Below are 12394 nucleotides of genomic sequence, written 5' to 3'. Positions count from 1 at the left end.
CCACACAACCTCTACCACTTCTGAAACCACATTGCTCTTCCACAATCTGATGCTCTGTACATGCTTTCACCCTCTCAATCAATACCCTCCCATATAATTTCCTAGGAATACTCAACAAACTTATACCTCTGTAATATGAGCACTCACTTTTATCCCCTTTGCCTTTGTAAAATAGCACTATGCAAGCATTCTGCCAATCCTCAGGCATCTCACCATGAGTCATACATATATTACATAACCTTACCAACCAGTCAATAATACAGTCATCCCCTTTTTTAATAAACTCCAATGCAATACCATCCAAACTGGCTGCCTTGCCAGCTTTCATCTTCCACAAAGCTTTTACTACCTCTTCTCTGTTTACCAAATCATTCTCCCTAACCCTCTCACTTTGCACACCACCTCGACCAAAACATCCTATATCTGCAACTCTATCATCAAACACATTCAACAAACCTTCAAAATACTCACTCCATCTCCTTCTCACATCACCACTACTTGTTATCACCTTCCCATTTGCCCCCTTTACTGAAGTTCCCATTTGTTCCCTTATCTTACGCACTCTATTTACCTCCTTCCAAAACATCTTTTTTTTCTCCCTAAAATTTAATGATACTCTCTCACCCCAACCCTTATTTTTCCTCTTTTTCACCTCTTGCACCTTTCTCTTGACCTCCTGCCTCTTTCTTTTATACATCTCCCACTCATTTGCATTATTTCCCTGCAATAATCGTCCAAATGCCTCTCTCTTCTCTTTCACTAATAATCTTACCTCTTCATCCCACTACTCACTACCCTTTCTAATCTGCCCACCTCCCACACTTCTCATGCCACAAGCATCTTTTGCGCAAGCCATCACTGCTTCCCTAAATACATCCCAATCCTCCCCCACTCCCCTTACCTCCTTTGTTCTCACCTTTATCCATTCTGTACTCAGTCTCTCCTGCTACTTCCTCACACAAGTCTCCTTCCCAAGCTCACTTACTCTCACCACTCTCTTCACTCTAACATTCTTCTTTTCTGAAAACCTCAACAAATCTTCACCTTCGCCTCCACAAGATAATGATCAGACATCCCTCCTGTTGCACCTCTCAGCACATTAACATCCAAAAGTCTCTCTTTCACGCGCCTATCAATTAACACGTAATCCAATAACGCTCTCTGGCCATCTCTCCTACTTACATACATATACCTATGTATATCTCTCTTTTTAAACCAGGTATTCCCAATCACCAGTCCTTTTTCAGCACATAAATCTACAAGCTCTTCACCATTTCCATTTACAACACTGAACACCCCATGTACACCAATTAGTCCCTCAACTGCCACATTACTCACCTTTGCATTCAAATCACCCATCACTATAACCCGGTCTCGCGCATCAAAACTACCAACACACTCACTCAGCTGCTCCCAAAACACTTGCCTCTCATGATCTTTCTTCTCATGCCCAGGTGCATATGCACCAATAATCACCCATCTCTCTCCATCCACATTCAGTTTTACCCATATCAATCCAGAGTTTACTTTCTTACACTCTATCACATACTCCCACCACTCCTGTTTCAGGAGTGGTGCTTCTCCTTCCCTTGCTCTTGTCCTCTCACTAACCCCTGACTTTACTCCCAAGACATTCCCAAACCACTCTTCCCCTTTACCCTTGAGCTTCATTTCACTCAGAGCCAAAACATCCACGTTCCTTTCCTCCAACATATAACCTATCTCTCCTTTTTTCTCATCTTGGTTACATCCACACACATTTAGAAACCCCAATCTGAGCCTTCAAGGAGGATGAGCACTCCCCTCATGATTCCTTCTTCTGTTTCCCCTTTTAGAAAGTTAAAATACAAGGAGGGGAGGGTTTCCAGCCCCCCGTTCCCATCCCCTTTAGTCGCCTTCTACAACACGTGAGGAATGTGTGGGAAGTGTTCTTTCTCCCCTATCCTCAGGGATATCTCCCCTGGGGAATTCAATCATGCAAAAAACTGAGAACTAGAGTGTGAATAGGAAAGTGGTAACTAGTAGAGATGAGGTGAAGGGGAGATGGGTGAGCACTTTGAAGGACTGCTGAATGTGCTTAGTGACAGGATGGCAGATGTAGGGTGTTTGGGTTGGGGAGGTATGTTAACTGATAGAGTCACAGCAAGTGGCATGGTGTGGTGAAAAGAGAAGAGGTGATGATCACCTTGTGTAAGAAAAAATGTGGCAAAGTGGCTGGAATGAATGATGTTGCAGTTGTTGATTGGTTAGGCAGGATTTTCAGCATGTGTATGGATCATAGTGAGGTGACTGAGGATTGACAGAATGCCTGTATAGAGATGTTGTATAAAAGCAAGGGGGTCAAAGAAAAAATTAGTTTATATCTCTGATGCCTGTTCCCTTTGAGAACCCTCCCAAGGGAGTGACCATGGTAAAAGTCTCCATACCTGGGGAACTCCACTGCAGCACATTAGCCATTTATGCCTCACCCTTTACAGACCAATGGCAGAGGGCAACTCTGGTGCAGTGTTTTCGGAGGCTCATAACTAATGTTTCTACCAACTACCTCTATCTAAAGTGTTCCAGCCTACTACTTCTACCTAATGCTTCCAGCTAATGCTTCTACCTACTACTTCTACCAAATATTTATACCTAGTGCTCCTGTCTAACGTCACTACCTACTACATCTATTCATTGCTCCTACAATTTTGCCAAAAAACAGGGCTAGCACATAGCACTCAATGCAGGAAATCTAGATTTAAGAAGAATGAGTCGTGAGTGTTAAGTGTTTCTTAGTGTTATGTGTGACAAGGAGAGACTATGTTTGTGGACAGACTGAAAGCAGTTTACATGTGGGTGAGGAAGAAAGAAAAGACAGGTAACTGGGTCAAAAGAATGCAACTTGACAACTACTGAAGTGCTGACTCACCATTCAGCCATCACTAACCTTCCCAATAACCAGGTGAGTAGTACTGGTAACGTATCTACCAGGTCGGTAGATATCTACCAACTACTACCTACTAGAAAGACCCACATAACTGTTCAAATTAAAGAGGTATAAGTTTGTTGGGGATAACTGGTAAGTTGTATGCAAGAGTGGTGTTTGAGAGGGTGGTAGGATGCACAGAACATCAGACTAAATAAGCACAATGGGGTTTCAAGAAATGTGTGAATCAAGTGTTTGCTTTGAAGAATGTGTGAAAATTACTTAAACAATATGATTTATATGTACTGTTTATGCAGGTGGAGAAAAAATATGAAAGGGTCACTAGATATGCTGTGTGGAAGGTGTTATGAATATATGGTGTGGGAGCAAAGCTATTAGAAGCAGTAAGTTTTTACTAAGAAAGTAAGGCATGTTTGTGAGTAGGCAGAGAGGAGAGTGAGTGGTTCCAGTGATGGCAGGTCTGCACCAAGGGTATGTGATGTCATCATGACTGTTTAATGTTTATGGATGGGGTAGAGAGGGAGGTTAATACTAAGGTCTTGAGACAAGCAGGCATGCAGTCTGCTTGGGGTGGGGTTTGCCTGGGGGGGGGTGAGTCAGTTGTTGTTGCTTGCTTAGGATATGGTGCTGATGGCAGACTCTGGTAAGAAACTGCAAAAGGTGGCTTCTGAGTTTGGGACAGTGTGTGAAAGGAGAAAGTTGAGAGTAAATATGAATAAAAGCATAGTTATTAGTGTATTAGGCAGTGAAAAGACAGGATATTTGAAATATGATTTTAAAAAGAGAGAGAACTTGGAGGAAGTGGAGTGTTTTTGATATTTGGGAGTGGATATTCAAAACCTGGGAGTAGATATGGCAGTAAATGGAACCATGAAAGCTAAAATGACCCACAGAGTGAGAGACGGATAAGCTCTTGGGTACACAGGAATGTGTAGAAAGAGATGTCTTTAGGGCAAAGATGGGTATGTTTGATATTAGTGGTGTCAAAACTGTAGTATGGATGTGATGCATGGGGCCTTAAGACATAAATGTATAGGATAGGGTAAATGTGTGGGATATGAAATGTTTGAGGACAATATGTAGAGTAAGGAGGGTTGATCAAATAAGAAATATCAGGGAAAGAGAGATGTGGTTGTAAAAGGTGTATGCATGAGAAAGCTTAATAGTGTCAGCTGAGTAAAGGATACCTAAGAGAGTTTACATCTAAGAAGGGGAAGGAACAAGGAAAATGGGAAAACCAAGGAAGATTTGGAAGGATAGAGAGAAAGATGCTTTGGAGGCTTGGGGCCCTATCAAGCAGGAGGGTGCAAGGCATGCAAGGGATGATGCAAACTGGATTTGGTTTACAGGGGACACCATGCTGTAAATGGTCTGAACCAGGGCATATGAAGTGGTTGGGCAGAAACCACAGAGAGCTCCTTGGGGCCTAGTTGTGGATAGGAGGTTCTGGTTTTGGTGCCTAGTTGTGGATAGGAGATTCTGGTTTTGGTGCATCACACATGACAGCTAGAGAATGGATGTAAGTGATTGTTCCTGGTGCTACCTCACTAACCCAGGCAATGACAAACATAAATGAAAGAAAAAAGAAAAATGATATGCATACCTGTATGTGAATGATCAAGCATATGGAAAGAACATTTATGATAATGTAGACACAGACTAAGTCAAAGGCAATGCAATATGGAGGAAATCTTTTCCAATCATAATGTCTTTCCCAATAACTATGACCTAGCACATTTCAAAAGACAGGTTTTTCACTTTCTCAAACACTCATAAATACTTTCTCTTGTCTCTCCTTTTTCCATTGCATAATTCTCTATATTTCAATTAAGACCTGGCCTTGACATGGACTTTTGTCCATGACCGGAGCCTTCAACATAAAAAAAGCGCCAGACATTAAATGGAATGCATTTAATTCATCCCATTTGAGGTGAATAGTTAAAATAGACATGGATTTAAAGGGGCATGACATTCTTACAAGTAACAATCAATTTCAGTTAAGTTCATCACACTATTGATGTGGAAAAGCAAAACAATCTTACAAATACGACTGTAATATTCTATGACGTACTTTTGTTCATCACGTTCCTGAGCTGTATCATGCAAAAGTTTCTGTGTGCAGATGAGAGTGTTGTGAGTGCTGTCCAAACTGCTCTTTGCTTCCTTTAGTTTCTCAGAAGTATCCTCAAGTTGACGATTAGTAACCAAAAACATTTCCTGTCAAATTAAAGACATATCAATCACAGACTCAAAGCCAATATGAACAGATGACAAGCCATGCACTACTTAAAAAAAAAGTTTCAAACTAAATCATACCATTGGTGCAGAATAACCCAAACAAACAATAGCCTTACCGTCTTTTTCTCTATTTCTTCTTCAAGTGCCCGGATATGACCAATTCTTTCTGTTATCTCCTGAGCCTGTGACTCCATTGTATTAATCATATCTTGATAGTTTTCATGAGCAAGATAAACTCCATTTTTTTCACGCATTGCCATCAGATCACGACGCAAACGTTCAATTTCCACTGTGTACTCCTAAAAATAATATTCAGTTTACTACCAACCAAATTACATAATGTAATGAATAACAGTTTAGTATTCCACCAAAATATTACATACATACAAATAGAAATACATGCAGAGCTTGACTGTGAGAATGGGTCTTTGACTGTGGTGCAACATGAATTGCAGCTAAAGAGTGAATGTGACCAAATGAGGTTAATCATTTGTCTGTTCTTGATATTACCTCACTAACATGGGAAATAGCGAACACGTATGAAAGATATATACCAAGCTTCTCTGCTTGCATATCATTCCAACTAAACATCAAACTATACAGCATGATAAGCAGTAACAATGACACATGTAATCAAACTCCCTTCAAGATAAGCCATCTACTCCCTAACAAAGACTGACCTCCACTGTCACACACTCCTAAAAGCACCCAGGACCTTAGAACCCTCTTTCATCCTAGGACTCGATTCCTAACCACTGCATGTAAGCCAAAAACAAAGAGAAACTTAAGTCAAACTAACCCCAATGAGTTCTTTCTTATTTAGTTTCTGGTTGACCTCAGGCTTGTTCTGGATGTTCTTGGCCCTGTGAGCATAATCCAGTGTTGAAAGTGTTTCTTCTAGGTTAATGGAGGCTGGAGAGATTGTAGCTATAACAGAAGTCTTTGTACGGCCACCGAGTGCATCTTGCAAGAGCCGGGTTAACTTGGATTCTCTGTGATCAACAAGAAACACCCACAGTACAACACCTGTGGCACTCTGATATGTATTTTTTGAGCACACAGGTCTAATTCAAGAATCTTTCAGTATTAACTGTGATACCTTTCACTGGTTTCTAGTAATACATTATTCAAATTTAACACAGATGGATTTCTTTAGATGATAAGTTATGTGGGAATAAATAAGGGAGTTCAGGACTACTGTCATAAGACAGAGGTAAGTAAAATCTGGAATACCAAAAATTAATGGACATGACATGTGTGACCATGAAGAAAATGACAAAACAAACTAATCTGATTTACACATATGCAAGTTAACACTGAAAAATACCTTGGACACAGCAAATAAAACAGGGAAATATGTTAATAATTATGGTTAGTGGAAAAACTGTGCTTAGAAGTATAATGACTACTGTCCAAAGATGTTATACATGATTCACCATTTTACATATCTTTATCTTATAATGAAGACTACTTCAACATCTTAGCATGGTCACTAGCATCAGGAAAAGATGATCAATGGCCTTACCTGCATATATCTCCCCTCTAGATTTTTTGTATAATGCAAGAAGGGTGAAGGGCATGCATGGAACAGAGTGAACTGGTGCTATATGATATACGGGGGGTAATGTCAATGAATTCATCCTGGGCATGTGAAGCAGCAAACAGAAAAATGTAATTGTCAGTGGGGTCTGGTTGTGGACAGGGGGCTGTGGTTTCGGTGCATTACACACTACAGCTAGAGAATGGATGCAGGCAAATAAGGGCTTTTCTTCATCCGTTCCTAGAGCTACCACACTAAAGTGGAGGAAGTGAAGTGAAGTGTTTTAGATATCTGGGAGTGGATCTGGCAGCAGATGGAAACATGGAAGCGGAAGTGGATCATAGGGTGGGGGAGGGGGCGAAAATTCTGGGAGCCTTGAAGAATGTGTGGAAGTCGAGAACATTATCTCGGAAAGCAAAAATGGGTATGTTTGAAGGAATAGTGGTTCCAACAATGTTGTATGGTTGCGAGGCATGGACTATGGATAGAGTTGTGCGCAGGAGGATGGATGTGCTGGAAATGAGATGTCTGAGGACAATGTGTGGTGTGAGGTGGTTTGATCGAGTAAGTAACGTAAGGGTAAGAGAGATGTGTGGAAATAAAAAGAGCGTGGTTGAGAGAGCAGAAGAGGGTGTTTTGAAATGGTTTGGTCACATGGAGAGAATGAGTGAGGAAAGATTGACCAAGAGGATATATGTGTCGGAGGTGGAGGGAACGAGGAGAAGAGGGAGACCAAATTGGAGGTGGAAAGATGGAGTGAAAAAGATTTTGTGTCATCAGGGCCTGAACATGCAGGAGGGTGAAAGGAGGGCAAGGAATAGAGTGAATTGGAGCGATGTGGTATACCGGGGTTGACGTGCTGTCAGTGGATTGAATCAAGGCATGTGAAGCGTCTGGGGTAAACCATGGAAAGCTGTGTAGGTATGTATATTTGCGTGTGTGGACGTATGTATATACATGTGTATGGGGGTGGGTTGGGCCATTTCTTTCGTCTGTTTCCTTGCGCTACCTCGCAAACGCGGGAGACAGCGACAAAGAAAAAAAAAAAAAAAAAGGTATATAAAACAGACAAGAAAACATACACAACACAGAAAAAAATTTGGCTTATGGCATTGTAAACAAATTTACAAGTGAACTCTAAAAAAGCAAAGGAAAAAGCTTCCCTTTTATCATCCAAAGGAATACTTTTGTACTATGGAGCAAAAAGTGTAAGTTTTGAAAACTGTAAAACTTTTCTCTGTGCAGCAGTGTCCCTCAAGCATAAGAAACATTGCATAGGATATCTAGGAAAATCTGGATTAGAAGCATCCAACCCTCAGTATTTCTGGTTGGGAAGCAGTCCTTCCTCATACTTCTCTAACCAGTTACTCAATCACATTTGCAATAGTACACTCATTTCAGGCCTGGCCTTTCCAAATCATAGAATTCCACAGAGATGACATCAATGACCAAATCATTTCCAGCCACTTAAGAGCTAAAACTCACAGATCACAATCATCAATCGAAAGGCAGTCACAGTGAATATCAAGAATGGTTTTCCAAAATGAGAAAGAGGAAGGCACAGTATGGTAAGAAAAAAAATCTATGCTTGTGTAACACAAATTCACAGCTCTAGTTCTGATGCATTACACAAGGATGCTATGAAATGGATATGAGCAAATGAGACTATTCTTCATCTATTCCTAGCATTACCTTGTTATACGCTAGCAAACAAGTATAAAAAGATATATCTTATAGAGGTAGTTGTTTAATAGACATATATAAAAGTAATTACAAGTAAGAAAAACTGACTGAAGTACCCTAAGACCCAAGTCCAGGAATGCAAACCAGCCCCCACCCCCCAATCTTATTATATATTATTCATTATACTTTGTCGCTGTCTCACACATCAGCGCAAGGAAACAGAGGAAAAAATGGCCCAATCCACCCACATACACATGTATATACATAAACGTTCACACATGCAAGTATACAACCTATACATTTCAACGTATACATATATAAACATACATACACAGACATATACATACATGCACATGTACATAATTCATACTGTCTGCCTTTATTCATTCCCGTCGCCATCCCACTACACATGAAATGACAACCACCTCCCCCGCACACGTGCGAGATAGCGCTAGAAAAAGACAACAAAGGCCACATCCATTCATACTCAGTCTCTAGCTGTCATGTATAATGCACTGAAAGCACACCTCCCTTTCCACATCCAGGCCCCACACAACTTTCCATGGTTTACCCCAGACGCTTCACATGCCCTGGTTCAATCTATTGACAGCACATCGACCGCGGTATACCACATCGTTCCAATTCACTCTATTCCTTGCACGCCTTTCACCCTCCAGCATGTTCAGGCCCCGATCACTCAAAATCATATTCACTCCATCTTTCCATCTCCAATTTGGTCTCCCACTTCTCCTCGTTCCCTCCACCTCTGACACATATATCCTCTTGGTCAATCTTTCCTCACTCATTCTCTCTATGTGACCAAACCACTTCAAAACACCCTCTTCTGCTCCCTCAACCACACTCTTTTTATTACCACACATCTCTCTTACCCTTTCATTGCTTACTCGATCAAAGCACCTCACACCACACATTGTCCTCAAACATCTCATTTCCAGCACATCCACCCTCCTGTGCACAACTCCATCTATAGCCCACGCCTCGCAAACATATAACATTGTTGGAACCACTATTCCTTCAAACATACCCATTTTTGCTTTCCGAGATAATGTTCTCAATTTCCACACATTTTTCAACGCTCCCAGAACTTTCGCCCCCTCCCCCACCCTATGATTTACTTCCGCTTCCATCCGCTGCCAAATCCACTGACATATCTCTAAAACACTTCACTCCCTCCAGTTTTTCTCCATTCAAACTTACCTCCTAATTGACTTGTCCTTCAACCCTACTGTAACTAATAACCTAGCTCTTATTTACATTTACTCTCAGCTCTCTTCTTTCACACACTTTACCAAGCTCAGTCATCAGCTTCTGCAGTCTCTCACACGAATCAGCCACCAGGGCTGTATCATCAGCAAACAACAACTGACTCACTTCCCAGGCTCTCTCATCAATAACAGACTGCATACTTGCCCCTCTCTCAAAAACTCTTGCATTAACCTCCCTAACATCCCCATCCATAAACAAATCAAACAACCATGGAGACATCACACACCCCTGCCGCAAACCAACGTCTCTTACTCCTCATACACATGCCTTACATCCTCGATAAAAACTTCTCACTGCTTCTAACTACTTGCCTCCCACACCATATATTCTTAATACCTTCCACACAGCATCTATATCAACTCTATCATGTGCCTTCTCCAGATCCATAAATGCTACATACAAATCCATTTGTTTTTCTAAGTATTTCTCACATACATTCTTCAAAGCAAACACCTGATCCACATATCCTCTACCACTACTGAAACCACACTGCTCTTCCCCAATCTGATGCTCTGTACATGCCTTCACCCTCTCAATCAATTCCCTCCCATATAATTTCCCAGGAATACTCAACAAACTTATACCTCTGTAATTTGAGCACTCACTTTTACCCCCTTTGCCCTTGTACTATGCAAGTATTCCGCCAATGCTCAGGCACCTCACCATGAGTCATACATACATTAAATAACCTTACCAACCAGTCAACAATACAGTCACCCCCTTTTTATATAAATTCCACTGCAATACCATCCAAACCCGCTGCCTTGCCGGCTTTCATCTTCCGCAAAGCTTTTACTACCTCTTCTCTGTTTACCAAATCATTCTCCCTAACCCTCTCACTTTGCACACCACCTCGACCAAAACACCCTATATCTGCCACTCTATCATCAAACACATTCAACAAACCTTCAAAATACACAATCCATCTCCTTCTTACATCACCACTACTTGTTATCACCTCCCATTTGCCCTTCACTGATCTTCCCGTTTGTTCCTTTGTCTTACGCACTTTATTTACCTCCTTCCAAAACATCTTTTATTCTCCCTAAAATTTAATGATACTCTCTCACCCCAACTCTCATTTGCCCTCTTTTTCACCTATTGCACCTTTCTCTTGACCTCCTGCCTCTTTCTTTTTCACATCTACCAGTCATTTGCATTATGTCCCTGCAAAAATCATCCAAATGCCTCTCTCTTCTCTTTCACTAATAATCTTATCTCTTCATCCCACCACTCACTACCCTTTCTAATCTGCCTACCTCCCACGCTTCTCATGAGATGAAAATAAATGGTAAATGCACCAAAATAACTTAATACCATTGTAATTAGAAAAGCAAATGGATTTGTATGTAGCACTTATGGATCTGGAGAAGGCATATGATAGAGTTGATAGAGATGCTCTGTGGAAGGTATTAAGAATATATGGTGTGGGAGGCAAGTTGTTAGAAGCAGTGAAAAGTTTTTATCGAGGATGTAAGGCATGTGTACGTGTAGGAAGAGAGGAAAGTGATTGGTTCTCAGTGAATGTAGGTTTGCGGCAGGGGTGTGTGATGTCTCCATGGTTGTTTAATTTGTTTATGGATGGGGTTGTTAGGGAGGTGAATGCAAGAGTTTTGGAAAGAGGGGCAAGTATGAAGTCTGTTGGGGATGAGAGAGCTTGGGAAGTGAGTCAGTTGTTGTTCGCTGATGATACAGCGCTGGTGGCTGATTCATGTGAGAAACTGCAGAAGCTGGTGACTGAGTTTGGTAAAGTGTGTGAAAGAAGAAAGTTAAGAGTAAATGTGAATAAGAGCAAGGTTATTAGGTACAGTAGGGTTGAGGGTCAAGTCAATTGGGAGGTGAGTTTGAATGGAGAAAAACTGGAGGAAGTGAAGTGTTTTAGATATCTGGGAGTGGATCTGGCAGCGGATGGAACCATGGAAGCGGAAGTGGATCATAGGGTGGGGGAGGGGGCGAAAATTCTGGGAGCCTTGAAGAATGTGTGGAAGTCGAGAACATTATCTCGGAAAGCAAAAATGGGTATGTTTGAAGGAATAGTGGTTCCAACAATGTTGTATGGTTGAGAGGCGTGGGCTATGGATAGAGTTGTGCGCAGGAGGGTGGATGTGCTGGAAATGAGATGTTTGAGGACAATGTGTGGTGTGAGGTGCTTTGATCGAGTAAGTAACGTAAGGGTAAGAGAGGTGTGGAAATAAAAAGAGCGTGGTTGAGAGAGCAGAAGAGGGTGTTTTGAAATGGTTTGGGCACATGGAGAGAATGAGTGAGGAAAGATTGACCAAGAGGATATATGTGTCGGAGGTGGAGGGAACGAGGAGAAGAGGGAGACCAAATTGGAGGTGGAAAGATGGAGTGAAAAAGATTTTGTGTGATCGGGGCCTGAACATGCAGGAGGGTGAAAGGAGGGCAAGGAATAGAGTGAATTGGAGCGATGTGGTATACCGGGGTTGACGTGCTGTCAGTGGATTGAATCAGGGCATGTGAAGCGTCTGGGGTAAACCATGGAAAGCCGTGTAGGTATGTATATTTTGCGTGTGTGGACGTATGTATATACATGTGTATGGAGGCGGACTGGGCCATTTCTTTCGTCTGTTTCCTTGCGCTACCTCGCAAACGCGGGAGACAGCGACAAAGCAAAAAAAAAAAAAAAAAAAAAAAAAAAAATTATGAGCAATACTTATGCATTTGAGTCATGATTATCTCCCATATTTTCTAAAGAATAA

General features: G+C 41.5%; 1 protein-coding gene across 1 annotated transcript in view; it reads right to left on the bottom strand.

Annotated features, from left to right (window-relative positions):
- The window catches only part of Klp61F (Kinesin-like protein at 61F), a 165694-nt gene that overhangs the window by 101055 nt on the left and 52245 nt on the right, over window positions 1-12394 (bottom strand). Inside the window, exons 7-9 of the mRNA XM_071678934.1 lie at window positions 5964-6156; window positions 5281-5463; window positions 4998-5143 (exon numbers count right to left, since the gene is read on the bottom strand). Of these exons, the coding sequence (XP_071535035.1) occupies window positions 4998-5143; window positions 5281-5463; window positions 5964-6156 (522 nt within the window). The remainder of the gene's footprint in view (window positions 1-4997; window positions 5144-5280; window positions 5464-5963; window positions 6157-12394) is intronic.

Source organism: Panulirus ornatus, chromosome 29, assembly GCF_036320965.1.
Source record: "Panulirus ornatus isolate Po-2019 chromosome 29, ASM3632096v1, whole genome shotgun sequence".
Lineage (NCBI taxonomy): Eukaryota > Metazoa > Arthropoda > Malacostraca > Decapoda > Palinuridae > Panulirus > Panulirus ornatus.
Note: the sequence above shows the minus strand (reverse complement) of the source record. Positions and strands in the feature narration are given on the sequence as shown.